Raw genomic sequence first — 18,442 nt, forward strand, 5'->3', positions numbered from 1 at the left:
CAGCTCTTGTGATGTAAGAGTGTTCCTTGCCTCCCAAGTGCCCGTTACAATCTGTGCCCCTTAGAAGGATGACGTTACTTGTGTTTGTGTTAATAAACACTTTATTTCACATTAAGAGTGCAGGACTCAGTATTGCTCTCAGCCATTGCAATCACAGTGGATTCATGAGGGTGGATCAGACCTCCCTCTGGAACCAGAAGACTGCCAGCTTTAGACTAGTCCAGGGGCGTAACGCAGATCCCGGTGTCACAATGATTGCGGAGCCTGGTTCAGAGTCGGAGTCGGAAGTCGGAAGTTACTGGGCTCCAAGTGTCACAACTGGAGCCGTTCACTACAGGTGTCCTGATCCCACACTACTACTGAAACCTAGACTGCATAACCATGTAATCCTCCTTAGTACTTGATTCTCTCATGATCGCTGAGCAGTTTGAGGCTGCCTCAAGGAAACCACGAGCGTTCGATGCTCAGAACACCATCATAGTACCCTTATATAACTGAATGTCCAGACAGTGCTTCACATTATACAAAATATACCTAATGCTTATAAAACTAAATACTGTCCTTGACTTAGTGATTTTGAAAAAAAACCTAAATTGTCTAGCTCATTTCTTCCTAGGTGGAGATAGAGCCCCAAATGTTATTAAAGAGCTTAAGCACTAGTGCTACAGAAAGACTTTACAATGGGGCTAGACAATGGAGGCGCTCGGGCAGATCTAGCGCCCTCGTTCTAATGGAGAACCTCAGGTCTTCCTTGTTGCACTTCAGACTGGCATGAGCTGCTGCACTTCAAAAGGTAAATGTGTCTCTTCGTTTGAACTCTCAGGAATGTGCTACTACTCAAAGTATCTGTTCAAGGTATTGTTTTTATCCGCTAGATGTCTTATGAGTTTTTGGTGTCTTTTCCGCGAAAACTAAAGTGATCTCCATAAACTTTTCAAAATCTCTGTAGGCCAAGCCAAACTCTGGCTATCTCAAGATACACTTAAAGGAGTGTGGGTGCATTCCACATATGTCCACTAACTCCCTCGCTAGTCGTTGTATGGGGGATTATTGCTGGTTCTGATGCATGTACACCAGAATTACCAAGTGCGGAATACTTCAAAATCCTACATCTAAGAAAACAATGATCACATTGACATTTTACAGTGCCCCTGGTGCCCTAAGATCCAAGAGAATGGCCTATGGCTCCAGCACAAAGTTAAAGAAGCAGGACTTGGGCTTCAAGTGTAGATATCTCCAGAACCTCCTGATATATGTAGATGTGGTCAAGGGTTCTGGACTACAGATGACTTCTATCCGCTATCTTTCCAGCTCACCAGGGCAGGTGTTGAAACTATTGTAATCCTCAGGGTATTTACAGATAATGAAAAGGCAGAAATCCCTTTCCCTGCATCCTGGAGGGGTCAGGAATGATGCTGGCACACCCAACAGATGGTTTAAACAATGACTTTTCCTTGGACCCCAGGTGGTGCACAGAGGGCCTAGTCGTTTTCCACTTTTCCGATGGCACTGACTACTTAGTTAGAAAGCGGGTTTCCAGTTGTTGATGCACCCATCAGCACGCGGAGGACGCCGAGAGGAGTTGCGGGACAGCGTAAGAGGGCGTTTGCTGGAATTGAGCGACCACTGTGGCAACATCTTTCCGCCTGGACTATCAATTTTGGAACATTTGCTTGGGACACAGTTACGGCACAATTTGTGAAAATATTGGACAGTTTCTGAACATTTCGTTAACGATTAACTATCAGTTCTCACCTGTACCGCCCTCATCTGTCCTGGCCCATTATCAACGCAAGACCATTTCTTTTCGATTTTCGCCACAGTGCGCCAAGACTGCTTGGCTTGTCTCCCAGAAATATCTACTGATACCCTGACTGGGTTGGAATTATCACCAGTCGTGGGGGATTACCCATCTTTCCCATCTAGGGATCTAGCCCTGAAGATTTGGAGTGCACCCCACTTCAATGAAACACGTGTCAGCTGGCGCAATAAATGCAATTGCTACATATACCAACTGCCCCTCGTCGTTGTTTCAAAAAAGACCAAAAAAATCATCAAATATCTGTATTTAGTTTGTGTGTGCATAGGTTTTTTCCCACAAGGTGCACATAGGGTAGCTGGATTACCTAGAGTGGTGCAAACATCACATCAACTCCCACAGCTTCTGACAGGCAGCTGGACCTCTAGACCAAACTGGCAGGCAGACTCTACTGTAGTGCACAGTCCAGCATCTTCGTTCAACAGGAAATATGGCTATCTTCTTTCAAGGAAATCTAGCGATACTTCATTAATGAGGCCCCCACGTCTGATGAATAGATGGCAACCAGATAAAACTGTATGTCTATATCAGTCCTTCCCAAGTGCACTAATGTTTAGTTCTGTCCTTGGTTGATCAGTTAGTGGTTGAAGTCATCACCAGTTCTCAGGATGAGGGCTCTTCTACAGCATTCACTTTCTATGGTGCTTCTCCAATCACAGAGTGCATGGAGTTTGTGTCTACTTCACAGTCTGTTCTGTGCCATAAAAGTGTGCAGGCTTCATGTGAAATCTTGCATATGTTTGTTGAAGTGGCATGCGCCTGGCACCAGTGCTGTGGGTAGTAGATGTCTTCACTTCACCATCAGAAGACCTGTGTGCAACTCCAGGACTATCAGTACCACCTTATCTGTCTATGTTCATTCTACTCTCTCTATAAACCTTTCCATTGGATCACACAGGTGGGTTCTGCTGGCATTGCAAAAGTGTGAATAATTCATAAAGAGACCAATAGACAACTATTAAATGTAAAAAATCACTACGCTTTATAAATTCAATCTAGGGAACATATGTACTAGGCATGTTATCAGTTTGAAATGCTCCCATTCGACGTTAGCGACTGGTAAAATTCTTTTTTCAGATGGACTAAACCGGTTTAAGGAGTCCGAAAAGTTTTTCCGATCCCTGAAATGGGAATTCGAATGGATACAGATTTGGTTTCTGGAAGGGGCATGTTTTTGGTGTGTTTTTTAAACACTGAATCAGTGACTAATGTAGGAGGTGGTAATGCATCTGCAAATGGAAGAGGATGTAGCCTTGCAGCTATAGAGGTCGACTTCGAAGCTGGGGAACCGGGTTCGAGTCTCGGCAGCAACGCTCAACATCTTGTCATTTTGAGCAAATCACTTACCTCCCTGCGCCTAACAAAAATGAATATTTCCTTGTGTAACAAGACTGGTGCTCATGTAAAGCGCCCTGATATCTTCAGGTCTAGTTTGCACTATATAAAACTAAAAAAAAATAAAAAAGTTGTCGAAGAGTAGGCAGAGGTCCAGGGGGAACGCTGCCAACTCGTGAAGAGCCAAAAAAAAGGAGAACTTTTCTTTCAAAATGCAACGGTTTCCTTTATTGAAAACAGTTGCATTTAAAAAAAAAAAGAAAGGTTTGCTTTATAAAAAAGACATGATGGTCAGCAGACCACCATCCATGTGATGGCCTCCAATTGTAGTGAGCCGCAATTGGCGACCTCCCTTATTAATATTCATGAGGTAGCTCGGGGTGGACCAATATGATATGGAATTTTAAGAACTGACCTATTAGTACATAAGTTGGTTCTTAAAATTCGTTATCTTACTTACACATTGCAACCATTATTTTGTGACCAGCACACCTTCCAACTCACACAGTGCCACTGTGTGTCACACGATATTGGCTCCCATCACACAGTCACCCGATAAGGAGCAGCTATCGGTGTGGGCAAAATTACCTGGAAACTCGCGCAGAGAGCATGTTTCCAGCTAATTGTTTGTCGGTTCTGCTCAGCTGATGCCCCTTACCAGGTGTGAAACCTCCCCAGATCATTGGGCCAGCTTCAAAAGCTTTGTATTTGGTTTTTGCGGAGCAGACAGGTAGGAAGTTTGGAGGAGGAGGGATTTCAGTGCCTCGGCTATGATCGGCACTAAGCCCACTTCGAGGCCCCTCCCTCTCCCCCACACACTGAAAATGCACGAGATTCTTAGTTTACCTGCCGCTGACATTTATTTTTTTTACTTATTTTTATATCCATGTGTACCACACACTATTTATGTTAAAGAAAGTGTGTTAAGATGGGAGGCTTCATGTATGATTGCTGGGAATGCCAACAAAGGTGTTCTATTTCAAATGTTTGCACAGCTAATCCCAGTGCGTGGACTTCCCAATGATGAAAAAGTATATATAAACCAGCTCATTAAATAACAAAATCTCAGCTAACGCGGTCACTGTCTACATCCTCCTTCAATTTCAGATTTATTAATTAAATCACATTAGGCAGTAGTTTGTTGTACTACAAGATGTAGTACAGAAGGCGATTAAGTACATGTAAACTCATTTTTAAGACATTAAAAATAATAAAAAAGGATCTTATAGTAAGCAAGTTACCAGATGGCACCTGCTCAGGATAGCATTTTCATCATAACCCAGATGTATTTATAGTTTTATATCTTCATCTTCCACACTGTCTTGGGAGGGGAGCACTCAGCTCCCTGTACTGGTGGTGCTCTGAGGGTGTGGGTGGTGCAGAAGTTGGAACACGCAATGGCATAAACTTGCGGCAGTCTGATGCTGTCAGAGGGTGTGAACCACTCTCCGGGTGGATGGATGGATGGTTGGGGGCGGGTGGGTCACCAGACGTGGGGTACCTGTGTTGCTGACATGGACACCTCAACATTTTCAGGGTTACTGGAGATTGGGAGTCAGTGAAGCATGTGCAGGCCAGGGTGGGGCAGCACAGAGGATTGTAAGATACCTCCCCTTTAGAGGAGGTGCACACCCAGGTGAGGCTTCTGGCGGAACAGATAATGCAGAAATTACTTACAAAAGATGCCAGGAAAAATTTAAACATTTGTGGAAAGACATGTCCCACTCACAAATCATACGGGACAACCCAGAAAGCCAAGAGACCTCAAGAACTTCCAGCCCATCTCTCTGCTCCCCTTCCCGACCAAGGTCATCGAGAAAACCGTCAACAGACCGCTAACCCGATACCTCGAAGAAAACAGAATCCTGGACCCTTCCCAGTCAGGGTTCCGCAACAACCACAACACCGAGACTGCCCTCATCACCGCCACCGATGACATCAGGACCCTGCTGGACAATGGCGAGAACGCAGCACTCATCCTCCTAGACCTCTCTGCCGCCTTCGAAACTCTCTGGCACCACACACTACGCGCACGCCTCAGGGATCTGGCTCTGGATTGGACCACCTTCTTCCTCTCCGGCAGAACCCAGAGCGTCCGCCTTCCCCCATTCCGTTCCAAAGCCTCCTCATCTGCGGAGTACCCCAGGGATCCTCCCTGAGCCCGACGCTGTTCAACATTTACATGGCCCCGCTCGCACATGTAGCCTGACAGCACGACCTCAACATAATCTCCTACGCCAACGACACTCAGCTGATCCTCTTCTTCACCAAGGACCTCATCATCACCAAAGCCAACCTCCACGAAGGAATTAAGGCCGTCACTGACTGGATGAAGACCAGCCGTCTGAAGCTGAACTCGGACAAGACAGAGGTCCTCATCCTCGGCTCTAACCCTTCAGCCTGGGACGACTCCTGGTGGCCGACGGCACTGGGGGCAGCCCCGACACCCACCGACCACGCACGCAACCTGGAAATCATCCTCGACTCAACGCCGTCTCCTCCTCCTGCTTCAACACCCTCGGCATGCTCCGCAAGATCCACAGATGGATCCCGACAGATAGAAGAAAGACAGTCACCCAGGCCCTAGTCAGCAGCAGACTCGACTATGGAAACGCCTTCTTCGCCGGAGCCCCGACCAAGCTCATCAAAAGACTACAATGCATCAAAACGCCTCGGGACAACTGATCCTCGACATACCACGCCACGGTCACGTCACCCCCCCACCTGAGAAACTTGCACTGGCTCCCCGTCAACAAGAGTATATCCTTCAAGCGCCTCACCCACGCACACAAGGCACTCCACAAGAACGGCCCAGCCTACCTCAACATTCAGCTCTCCTTCTACATCCCAACTGCCAGCTACGCTCCGCCAACCTCTCACCATCCTGCGCATCCGAAGAACAACCAGCGGTGGGAGATCCTTCTCCCACCTCGCTGCCAAGACATGGAACACCCTCCCACTGAGCCTACGACAGACCGAAGACCTGCTGACCTTCAGGAGGATACGCAAGACCTGGCTGTTTGATCAGTAGCACCCCCTACCCCCAGCACCTTGAGACCCTCGCGGGTTTGTAGTGCGCTTTACAAATTGATTGATTGATTGATTGATTGATTGAATGCCCGAAGATCACTTGCCCAAACAAGCTAAGAGCTAAATGGAGCTGACCATAACCTCCTTGCTGTATAGTTTGTTGAATGCTGGGCTTATATGACATTTGGAAAAGTAGCTGAAGCACTCCACGTTCTTCAAAAACAGTCCTACAGTCCCTCCCCTTCCCGGTCTGACAAGGATCATGTACGGTTAATAATTCTAGTGGGCTAGGTTTCTGTTCTAGGTCCAGAGCCTTGTTTTAGGCATGCTTCCTTATCCACCTTTCTATTTCCCCACCCATTCCCAAGGGCTGTGGTACGCAGCCCGGCAGTCTGAGGTACCCATGTTTAGTTCCCCATTCTTGGCCAAGAGCTGGGAAGAGTTATCCTGCAACCTAATGCTCCTCCACCCTCTTGCTGACTAATCTGAATTGGTAAATTACTAAGAACATTATTTATCTGCCCCCTTCTTTCAAAAACTCTCACTTTCATCATTTTCATCATACATTGAGTGTCTGCTAACTAGCCAACAGCAGAATGTCACAACATGGCCATTGTGATAAATGCTGGCCAGCTAAGGTGCCCATTCTCAGAATCCCTCTGCTAGAAAACATGCACAGTATCATCTTCTCTGCACCATCTAACCTGTGCTTTATAACGCCTTGGTAACACACCCTTCACCATAACCTCTCTGCTGAGAACATGCCAGTCCTACCCTAATGCATATTCCTGACTCTGGTAACATGCCCTCAGAGTTACTGTCCAGGTAACATACAACTGTGTTTAGTGCCCCTGTAGTCTTCCCTGATATGTAGTGCTCTAAAAACTTGCCAGGGCGCCCTTCATCGACTATTGGCACTTTTGTGTTGTCTGTCACAGAGTACAACAATTTTATTAAAAGACAATGTAGACTAGATATCTCGGCTTATGAAGAATAGTTATACATTGTGTTGTGTTATTGTAAAACAATGTCTTTGTGGATTTTCAAATATAGACTTTCTTCTTTTAGAAAAAAATTCAAAGTTATCTTGACTGCTTGAAGAAAAAGCTGGAGGATGTAGTGGAACTGAATCGCAGCGAAGAAATTAAAGGAAAACAGCTGGAGGTAAGGCAAGAGTAAATTATATACTATTAGTCTCGAGAGAAGACCTCAAATATTGCCTCAATTTACCAGTTTCCAGCATGACCACAGCATTTGTGCCAGGGTGCAGCTGTGCTTCCAAACTATCACCTGCAACTTCTTTGAACATAAAGAGATAAAGTCACTTTAAGGAAGCAGGGGTTTCCAGAGTTCTTGTTTGGATGTAGTGAAAAAGTAATCAAATCACAGGCCCTGCTTAACCGTGTCCCTGATTCCTGTTTAACTACCTTCTTGGAGGCGATGACCACAGTGCACGGATGATGGTAGCAATGGTACCATTAAAGTCTATTACTACATCAAGTGCCTCCAACCAGTCGATCGCGAGGAGCCAGTTCTCCTTCCTTTGGATTTTGAGAAGGCTTTTGATTCTCTTAGTTGGGTCTTTCAGGAGGAAGTGTTGATCAGGTTAGGTCTGGGTCCTCGGTTCTGGGAATTTGTGCGGGTACTCTACTCTAACCCCAAGGCCCAGGTACTGGTCAATGGCACCTGATCTACCCATTCAACAAGTGGTCGGTGCACCCGCCAGGGATGTCCACTGTCACCAATCTTGTTTGCTCTGGCGATCAAGCCGCTGGCTATGTGGATTCGCTGTGATGCTCAGGTCTGGGGATTCAATTGGGGTGTGGCAGTGAAGGACCTCATTGCTCTCTATGCGGATGATGTGCTTTTGTATATCTCACGCCCATCGCTTACGATTCCTTTGGTGCTGCAGATCCTTGGTCTATATGGGGATGCACTGGGGCTTAAAATTAACCTGCCTAAAAATCTCTCTATCCCCCTGCAGTGCCCCTGATTGACACGGAATGGTCAACACGGCTTACGGTGCACAGACGGAGTTTCCGATATTCAGGAATGTATGTTGTCCTAGAGCCAGGTCTAACCTGGAACTTGAATATTTGCCCTTGTGATTCTGCTTAATGACAGACCTAAGTTCAACAAGGGGAAAAACCTGGTATCCTACTTAATTATGATTTATTTGTGTCAACCACACTATATTCTTTTAGTGATCGGGTTATTTATTTACCCTATTTCATCAACTCTTATTTCATGTGAAATTGGTTTATGTCCTTTTCTCGAACCATATAGACAGTAACATATACATATCACATATACGACAATTTACATAACATTTATCTCAATATAACACATAAATTATACATAATTACATTTCAACATGGAAACATTACATTAACCAATGTGCCATATGTACTCCACAATGACACTATGAGATTTCATTCAACATTCTAGTAATCCAGTCTAAATTATTTTCCTGAATTAATTAAATTTTCTTTTTTTTTAATATATATCCACTTTTTGCCAACCGAATAGCGAATTGCCGACGCGCTTCGAGCCTCACGGGTTCTCAATGGGCTCTCATCAGGGCTTCTTACTCGCAACACATTGGTAAAGTCTGCCAATGTCCTGCACGTTTTTCAATGGCCATGCGTCTCTCGCACTTTTGTAATGGGACCAATGTTCCTGATCCTTTCTTATATCTTTGTAATCTGTATTCAATATCTCGAGCAATTGTGCATCATTTGGCTAAAAATCCAATATTTCTCAGTGTCGGGTGGCCGGCAGGGACGTTTTCAAAAGATTTATTCACTGTCCTCCGCTCCCCGCCTGATTATTCATATTCTTATTTCATTCTTTCACCCAATTTCTCTGTCTCCTCTCGCTTCAGCATTAATCCAAACACGGAAATGACAGACCTCAGCATATAGGCCAAGTTACCTTTTTTTTATAGCATCTATTTTTTAATGAATTACAGATGCAATTGTATACAATCAGTTACAACTTGGTCAGCTTACATTTCACATTCAAATCACTACCAATACCAGTATAAACATTACTTCCGCATATTCGTCTGATTCCAATTCTTCCTCGAAGGCTATTCCGGGATTGTCATCTCACATCTTGGTCCCTTTCGATATCCTGTAGGGCTAGTGCAAATTCCCTCTCTGTAGGCGGTCCATTTTCCCCAGATCAGGTCCCACTTCTTTGGGCAGCCTCTACCACTATATACTCACCTTTCTGTGATCATGTATGAGTCCATGTCTTTGCCCCAGTCCTGGGGCAATGGTGCATCTTGAGCCCCCCTGTATCTAGCTTTGTTTCGTTTTACTATTATCATTCCCAATGTCGCCCATGTCTGATCTTGCCGGCTCCGATCCGTCCCCTTCCAGGAGGCATAGTTTCGGCTCTGGTTCTATTTCCTCCCCGCAGACTCCAGCCATTATGTTCACCAACTCCATTCCAGTCGCGGCCGGTGGAATGACTCCAGTCACGGCCGGCATGATTCCGGGTGGGGGGGGAGGGTGGTACGCGCGCGGGAAGGGGTGGGGTGGTGGGGGTTAATGTAATGAATTAAACTTACCAGGCATGAGGCATCTCCTTAAGGTCCCGCGTCGCATCACGTCTGCAATGCTCAACAGGAAATACTAATTGCGCCAAATCAGGAGGCTGAATGCGACGGGGTGGCTGGGCGGCTGACCCTTGTTTCCTCATATCCTGGCATTTGACAGGGCATGGGGCGACTTTGAGCAAAACGCATCACCGCCCGAGCAGGAGTCTATCTACAGACGCATGCATTACACTGGGCATGTGCAGCATCCTAATGGTTTGTGAATATGAGTGAGGGGCACCGCTCCTCACTCTCATGCGCAGTCAGACCATCTTCTGGACTCCTGCTCTCGCCTGCGTGCAGGCGAGAGCAGGAGACATGCGCACTTTAACCCCTGAAGCACAGGCCGGCCCAGAAATGTAAACAGACGAATTGTGAAAGCTGTCAATTCGACTGCTTACATTCCTGTTGCCCAAACTGCAGTGAGCAGTTTCTTTTGTGGGGCGCTGCCCCGGCGCCCCTATGGACCAGCCGCCCCTGCTCCTTCCAATAGTTCCTAATCACCGGGCAGTCCCATATTAGGTGATGGAATGTTCCTTCCCGTTCATAAGCTAGCTGAAAGTATTTTGAGATTCCTCTATCCATTTTAGCTAGTGTAGTTCTCGGGACGTATGTTCTGTGTAGGATTTGCAGTTGAATGAGTCTTAGTTTGGCTGATATGGCTACCTCCCGGGGAGTACCCAGAGCATCTTGCCAGTCATTGTCATCCAGTTCACCTAAGTCACAGTGCTAGAGGTCACAGAGTTTTTCCAGGGGGTCAGAGGTATTGTATATAGGCTTTTTATGTCAAGGAAATTGCCTTATTATCCAATAATTCTGTGAGAAGCCTGTCCCCTAGAGGTGAGGCTTCTAAGAAACTACTTCCCAGAGGAAACCTGCCAATAAAGCGTGCCTCACTTGGAGTTGTCTGAAGGTTTCAGTCGGGCCAGGTCAAAATACAAATAAGTTCCGCAAAGGGGACAACTCCCCTTTTCTATAGATCTCCCACTGTTGTGATACCAATAAGGTCCCACTTATTAAATCCCTTGCTTGTGTGAAGCCCTCCTAGTCTCTCGCTATCCCAGAGTGGCGTATTTTGAGTTATTTTGTCGTGTCACCCCAACCTTTTGTTCACCTTATGCCAGAGGGGGATTGTATGTGCAGTAGGTCTAGTCAACATCTTCCCTCTCTGTTTCATGTATAAGGCTCTCAAGCAACCTCACTCTCCCAACAAATTCCTGTCCATCTTATAGACCGGTCCGTCCTGGGGTCGGTGTACCCATTAGTTAGCCACCACCAACTGTGCCGCCCAGTAATATCTTTCTATCTGCGGCAGTGCTATGCCCTCATCATACCATCCGCGTATTAACTTATATGTGGCTATTCTCGGGGGCTTCCCATCCTATAATAGGTCTTGTACCTCGCTCTCTACCACCTAGAAAAATGTTAGTGGGATTACAAATGGGGTGTTTTGTTTGGCATACAAAAATCGAGGCAATACCATCATTTTGTATAGCGCTGCACATATGGGTGTCACTAAGGAGATGTGCCAATGGAGCATGTATATTTTGTATGAAGAACCGGTCTGAATCATCTGTCACAAGTATTCTGCAATATCAGAAGCCCTCTGTTTCTACAGTCTCCTGGCAACCATTCGTCAGGCTCAGGGGGCGTTCCAAAAAATACATAATTTGTGGATTTCGAACAATTAATAGAGTACCCTGATTGCTCTCCCAGGTTTTTAAAGGATAGTCATGATTCTGGCTATTGAGTGGCGAGGGGAGGCAAGATATAACAGGATGTCATCAGCATATAGTGATATTTCGTCTTCCCATTGTCCTGACCAACAAAGGCCTTTGATCTGATGGTCGCCTCTTATCCACACGCCAACGTTCCAGGACCAACACAAATAAGAGTGGTGACTGGGGGCACCCCTGACGAGTCCCTCTCCTCAACTGGAAGGTGACAGAGGACCTCCCATTCACTATCCCTTGAGCCCTGGGCCCAGTGTATAATAGCCTAACACATGCCCAGAATTTGGGTACAAACCCCGTTTTCTGCAGGACTGCAAACATGTATGGCCACTCCACTGTAACGAAGGCCATGAATGTGTCTAGGGACATTATTACTGCATCTTCCCTAATAGTATCTTTCCTGCCTGTTACCGAGTGGATGCGGTGTAGATTGAGTGCCATATTTCTTCCTGCCATGAATCCAGATTGATCAAGGTGTATCAGGTGTGAGAATTGATGTACAAGCTTAGCCGAGACTGTGTATTGCAGAGGCTACTTCCCACCATAATATTGCTCTCCATACCTGCTGCGTCCTCAGGAGTTATCACCGGTAGGGGTAGATCAGCGTAGATGTACTTTGAGGCCTCTGCTGTGGCCGTGGGGCTTTCGGAGTATATATTTTGAGAACAGTCTATAGCCAAGTGAATAAACTAAGGATACAAAGCAATATATCTAAAAACCAAACAAAATTTGCTCAACATTGTACAGACTAACAACCCATGTGATAATTCAATTATTCATTTTATTATTCATGTATATATTTTATAGTCTTTTTTTAGATACTTTCTTATCTTTTTTTCTCCTTTTTTCTTATAAAGTTGATTACAATTCATGTACAAAAATTATAAAAAATACAATACAAACAAACAGGAAGCAGTAGATGTGGCAGACGATGGAGGCAATGCGGTATTAACTACACGAACCTCGGCTAGGCAGCCCTCCCCAGGTGACCGTCCACTGCAAGAAAATTAATTGTCCAGACCATACAGATGAAAAGAGAGAATACGTATAAAGACCGCCAGACACAGGACGCTGACTTTCTTGATTAAACTAATGATGAAAAAAGATGTGCATGATGGTCAGTACCGCAACATCCGATACTGGAAGTAGTAATTCCTCAAATAGGGCCTCGTGTTTCTAGCGATAGTTCAAACCACATTCTGTTATATCGTCATGAAATTCGATGAAAAGGATGACGTGGTTACACGGCTGTAAAAAAAGGATTCTTCTAATCTAATTCTGACGGCTTACGGGGGGGCCGAGAGCCGGAATTTCGATAATGCTTGGGTGATGGCTTCCTAGATGTGGAAGATAATTTCGAGATACGGCTCTCCGTAAAAGCAGGAACACCGCGAACGTGCCGGTGTTTGGTAAGATGGCTGGCAGCAAACGGGGCTTTCGGAGTATAACATGGCAAAATATTGTGCGAATGTCTCCGCAACCTCTCGGGGATCGTTTAGCATGGCTCCAGCTGTTGTAGTGATTGTACTCCCCCACCCATTTGCTTTTTTGGGCCGCTCCAGCCATGCAAACAGTTTCCTGGCTTTATCGCCATGCTCATAAATGCGGTCTCTAGTGGCCGACTGTTTGGCTCTGGCAGCCTCTGAGGCCAATTCCTTATAGTGCAGAGTACTGAGCAGCTCTTCTGTGTGACAATCTGGTGCTTGAGTCTCTAGGTTTGAAATGTTGCGCTCCAACTCTCTTATCTCTTTTATATCCTACCATTAGTGAGAGACCTTCCCCCTTTATGACTATCTAGTAAGCTTCCCACAAGATCTGTGCTGATTCTACCGAGTTTTTGTTTTCATCGAAATAGGTTTTTGTAGTCCGGACTAGGCCTTTTCGTATCTGATGGACATTTAGGCCCCATGGCTGCAACACTATGTTTCTTTGGGTACCCCAAGCCCATATCGGGGAGTGGCCAGAAAGTCCCCATGCCAAGTGGTGTACTTCCCAAAAGCAAGCAACTCTATCTGTATGTGTGAACAAGAAATCTATGCGTGAGTGGCTATTATGTACCCTTGAGTAATTAGTGAAATGCTGTTTTAATGGATTCTGAGTGCGCCTGACATCAGCGAGACCCATTGCTGTCAAGAAATCTGAAAGTGCGGAGGAGTGGCAGAGTTGTGACCTTGCGGGGAATCTGTCTTGAATGTCCTTTGGTGTCATGTTGAAGTCACCTTCAATTAGGAGCGCTCCTTCAGGTAACCTCAGAAGGAATGTGTTCATGTCGGGATGGCGCTATTGTACAGCGCCAGCGGTATGTATACTGAGACTATGTTAATCGTTTTCCCTTTCCACTTGCCTGTCAGCACAGCAAATCTACCCCAGTCGTCCACCAAAGTCCGTTCCAGGATGAGCGGGAATTGCTTCCTCCCCAGCACTCCCACTCCCCTCGACTCGGAAGTGAACCCCAAATGCACAGCCAACTTCTATCCCCCCCCCATCTGTCTAGAGCCCTGCAGGTATTACCCTCTAGATGTGTTTCCTTGAATAGGGTCACGGCAGGCAAATGTTGCTTAATGAATTGTAGTACGGAGCCCCCTTTTAGTTATTGTTATTGTTATTGTTAACTTAGTTTTCTATAGCGCCAACTCACCAACCGGTCTCTAGGCGCTCAAAACAGACAACAAACAACAGTGCATGAGGATGAGGGAGAGGCAGGGCATGTTATAAGACTATTTAGCTGAATCAAGTACCTCCCTAAATAAAAAGGTTTTTGGCAGCTTCCTGAAACGCAGGAGATTCGCTTCTTTCCGAAGTGATTCTGGTAGATTGTTCCAGATCTGCGGAACCAGAACTGAGAAAGACCTCCCTCCTTTGGTTTTTAACTTATAACGAGGGCAGACCAGAAGCTGGGATTCGGCGGACCTCAGGACTCGCTTGGGGATGTACACCTCCATGCGCTCTTTAATGTACGCAGGGGCTTGCCCATAGATGGCCTTGTGGGCTGTGCACAGGCTCTTAAACTCCACCCTCTGTTCAATGGGGAGCCAATGTAGCTTCAGTAGTAAAGGAGAGGCATGGGATCTTCTAGGTAACTTGAAGATCAGACGCGCCGCGTCATTCAAGACCACCTGCAATTTATTAATCAAGATTTTAGGCAGGCCTAAATAAAGGGCGTTCCCATAAACCAGCCTCGAGACGATGGTGGCAGAAACCACCATGCGGAGAAGGAGAGAAGAGGGGCCAACTTTCGTAACTGTCTGATCAAGCCAGTACACATCCCTACAACTGAGGAGATCTGACTGGCCATTGACAACTCATTGTCAATCTTGATTCCGAGACTTTTTACTTTGTCACTCGGTATCGGTGAGGGTCCTAATTCCTGGGGCCAGTAGAGATCACGCCAAGGCGAGGCTGAGGTGGAGACCACCAATACCTCCGTTTTTTCCGGATTTATTTTCAGCGAGTTTGCCGTCATCCAGCTGACTGTATGTCTGAGAATGTTCCGTGCGCTAGTTTGTGCCAGGAGCGTATTGTCAATACTCAGCAGCAACTGGGTGTCGTCAGCGTAGTTAAATACACGACAACCCATGTTAGCTAGAGAGTCAATCAACGGCTGGAGGTAAAGGTTGAAAAGCAGTGGGGATAGTGCGGAACCCTGAGGGACTCCGCACTCCAGAATACCCACCTCAGAAATGGCATCCCCCAGTTGGATCCTCTGGGTCCTGCCGGTCAAGAAAGAATGGAGCCATTGATGGACCTGACCCCTTATCCCAAAAGTGGCTAATCTGGCCAATAGCAGGGAATGGCTGACAGTATCGAACGCCGCCGATAGGTCTAAAAGTATCAGGGCGCTCTGTTTCTTACTGTCAGCCATACCTCTCAGCTCATCCAGCACCGAGAGCATCACCAACTCGGTGCTGTGATGTGCACGAAACCCCGCCTGACGCTCCTGGAGAAGATGGTGTGATTCCAGGAACGAGGAAAGGCTTGTCCCCCAACCCATTGACGTTCCATGATAGCAGTCGCAATTGGGGAATATTAATCATGTCTGCCATTCCCTACCCTTGGGTGTATCTTATGTCTTCCTGCTTCAAGTTTGGAAATGTTTAAGCTCTTCATTTTGGGGGCCTTTACCTCCTTATGCAGCCCACCCATTAATCGTACTGTTTGAGATAAAGTCTTCTGTCACTCTGCCCTCGGGACCCGGGTTGTCTGTTCAGGTTTTGAGTACTACTAACCTTAACTACAATAAAAACTACCCTACTACCCTAGTGATACCCTATAAAAAAACTTGCCCCCGCCTACCTCCTTGCATCTCAGGCCTTTATCTACCTGCATCCCCAACCCTGCAGAGCGCCTGTCGTCCCTCCCCATTCTTAACTTTGGAGACTAGTGTCACAGCATCCCACCCCCTCCCAACGGCCTTGCATGCTAGGTAAAATATACTCCTATATCCAAGCTCCTCTCGAGTTCAGTGCAGCGCCCTGTGTGTAGTAGTCTGATTCTCCACCTCACAGTTCAGACATATCTTTGATGCCGGAGTCCGATTTCACTAGTATAGTGACACCACTGAGTTTGTTTCTTTCTTTGAGTTACTGTGGGTCACATCTTTCCTCCAGGGACCATCCTTAGGTACTCGTAGATGTTCCAGTTACTCTGTGGGACTGGTCTCCCTTACTGTTGTCTGTTCCCGTCCTGCTGGAGTCCCCTACCTCCATAGTTTTCATGGGGCGTTTATATCTTTTTGCTTTGGAACTGGGATCTCCAACTCGTCGCCATACGTCTAGCCATTCCCATACTTCCACTGGGTTGGCCAAAAACCAGACGTTCTGTTCCGCCTCCACTCTGAGTTTGGCTGAGAAGAGCATTGCATACTTTAGTTCTTTCTCTCTCAGAACCATTTTCACCTCAAGAAAGCTGCACCTCTGTTTTTAGCTTTGATTGTGAGGTCTGGGAAGGACGAGATTTTGTTGTTTTCATAGCACACAGGAGGTGCACTGCGTGCAGTTTGGAATATTGTGTTGCGGTCTCGAAAATAAAGAATGCGGGCCAATCTCGATCTTGTTGGTGCTCCCAGCTGGATCTCCCTTCATAATCATCAAGCTTTGCATCTAGAACTTTGCTTGTCTCATGTACTTCGCTGACCTGTCTTTTGAGAGTGGTGGTGTCATGTTGCAGGTCCGCTGTTTTCTCTTCCATCTCCGTCACTCTAGTGCCCATTTTTCTTAGGTCGGCCCTGACCAGCGAAAGCTGTGTGTTACTGAATCTATTCACGATTCCAGTGAGGCCTGTACTATGTTTAATGCAGTCATTATGTCTTGCAGTGTTAGGCCCTCTTTTGTTGCAGGCTCCTGTGTATCTGCCCGTTTCTCTTCCCGGGGAGTCCCATCGGTGTCTGCTTTGCTTGTCCAAGCAAATTTGTTGAGCTTGGATTGATGAGAGCCAGCAAACCTTTCCCCCCAGTCATTGTAGGTGGCTGTTGATCAAGCCTGGTAGTTGAGGTTAAAGCCCACTCGTGTTTGTACGCCACCTGTCTGTAGCTATGTTAACTCTACGCAGCCTGTTGGGGTGTCCCCCGGTGGGATCTGTTCTCGGGCCGCTTCCTCTCCCAGTAGTTATCGGGGCTTCAATGTGGCATGGAATGGTCTTTAGATGTGTCCTACTTGTCACCTTTCCCTCCTTTCTGCATGGTTCTATCAGTGGCCCCTGGTGTGTCTGCATTGTGCCTTCTGCCAAGATTTTTGGAGAGAGCGTATTCCCGTGCTCTTCTGTGCTGATTTACTTTGTCCTTGCCTCCGATTGCCTATTTCTTGTTCACTCTACTGGGGAGGGTGATGGTGGGGGTGGCCCCCTGAAGGTTTTGGCTCCCCACACTGGGCCGTTGGCTCCGAGTCTATTCAACCGCGCAGGCGGCCTACTGTCTGTCTTTAATTCCTGGCACTTCTATTTGGCTCCACAGCCTCTCCTGTTACCACTCCCCCTTCGTCTCAGCAACTCCACTCCCAATGCTCGTTGCGCCCAATGGTGTCTGCACTTCGCAACTCACTCACCTCAGAGGCACAATACCTTCTCCACATCTGAGGGTAAGGGCAGCTGATGTTGTTCCTTATTAGGGTTCTCTCGAACCGTTTTCACCACCCACTCCTGGCCCTTCTGCGCAGCTGTTACTGACTCAGGGGGATCGTTACTTCCACTACTGCTTGCAACTCAGTCTCTGCCTCGTCCGTTCTGTTCTGCTCTACGGTCGCTTGTTTCTGCTGGCACTCAGGGTTATTCCGCAGTGCCTCTGGGACTACACTGTGTTCACTCATTCAGCTCTCCCGGGGCACTGGCGGTTACTTCCTCGCTTTGTATCAGCGCTGTTATGGCTCGGAGAGGCGACTACTATAGCCACCTGCTTCCGGCGTCTTTTAGGCCATGCCTCTGGACTCATTTTCCTGACATCTAGGGGCTGCACATTTCAATGGACTCCTCTAGAGCAGTGTCCCACTTGAAGGTTGTGTGTACCTAGAACGGATATTGTACCGGATATTTAGGGAAGGGAGTTGCGGATCTCGGGAACTCCTTTAGTTGTCGGCCATCTTACATCGCTGCTGCCTTGGGACGCACCGCTCTGTTCAAGATGATCACTCTCTCGCTATTACTTTTCAGAATATTACCTCTAATTGGAAAGACACCTCAAAAATGTCCTTTCAAGCATGGTGGAATTAACTATGTCACCATCATAGAATGGACAGAGCCTACGCCACTTCTACTCCTCTGATGATTAAAAGAGACTTATTATGGTTACCTTTAACTAACTTTTTATCTAGAAAGTCAACTTAACTTTTATTGGTCCAATTTTTACAATGTTATTTCATGTACTTTAAATTTGATTCTCACTATGTTTATTTCTCTATATCACTTTCTCTTTTTGGACTCTTCTCTTTTTCT

The 18,442-nt window shown here is 46.6% G+C and overlaps 2 protein-coding genes across 4 annotated transcripts in view; both read left to right on the forward strand.

The window, feature by feature from the left end:
* The window catches only part of LOC147717624 (E3 ubiquitin-protein ligase TRIM39-like), a 686,221-nt gene that overhangs the window by 372,076 nt on the left and 295,703 nt on the right, over positions 1 to 18,442 (forward strand). The gene's annotated exons all lie outside the window — the stretch shown is intronic.
* Positions 1 to 18,442, forward strand: part of LOC147717625 (E3 ubiquitin-protein ligase TRIM39-like) — a 356,597-nt gene that overhangs the window by 42,452 nt on the left and 295,703 nt on the right. For all 3 annotated transcript variants that reach the window (XM_086924411.1, XM_086924412.1, XM_086924414.1), the window contains exon 2: positions 7,253 to 7,348. In XM_086924411.1, the coding sequence (XP_086780537.1) occupies positions 7,253 to 7,348 (96 nt within the window). The remainder of the gene's footprint in view (positions 1 to 7,252; positions 7,349 to 18,442) is intronic.

The sequence above is a fragment of the Lissotriton vulgaris genome, chromosome 5 (genome assembly GCF_964263255.1).
Source record: "Lissotriton vulgaris chromosome 5, aLisVul1.2, whole genome shotgun sequence".
Lineage (NCBI taxonomy): Eukaryota > Metazoa > Chordata > Amphibia > Caudata > Salamandridae > Lissotriton > Lissotriton vulgaris.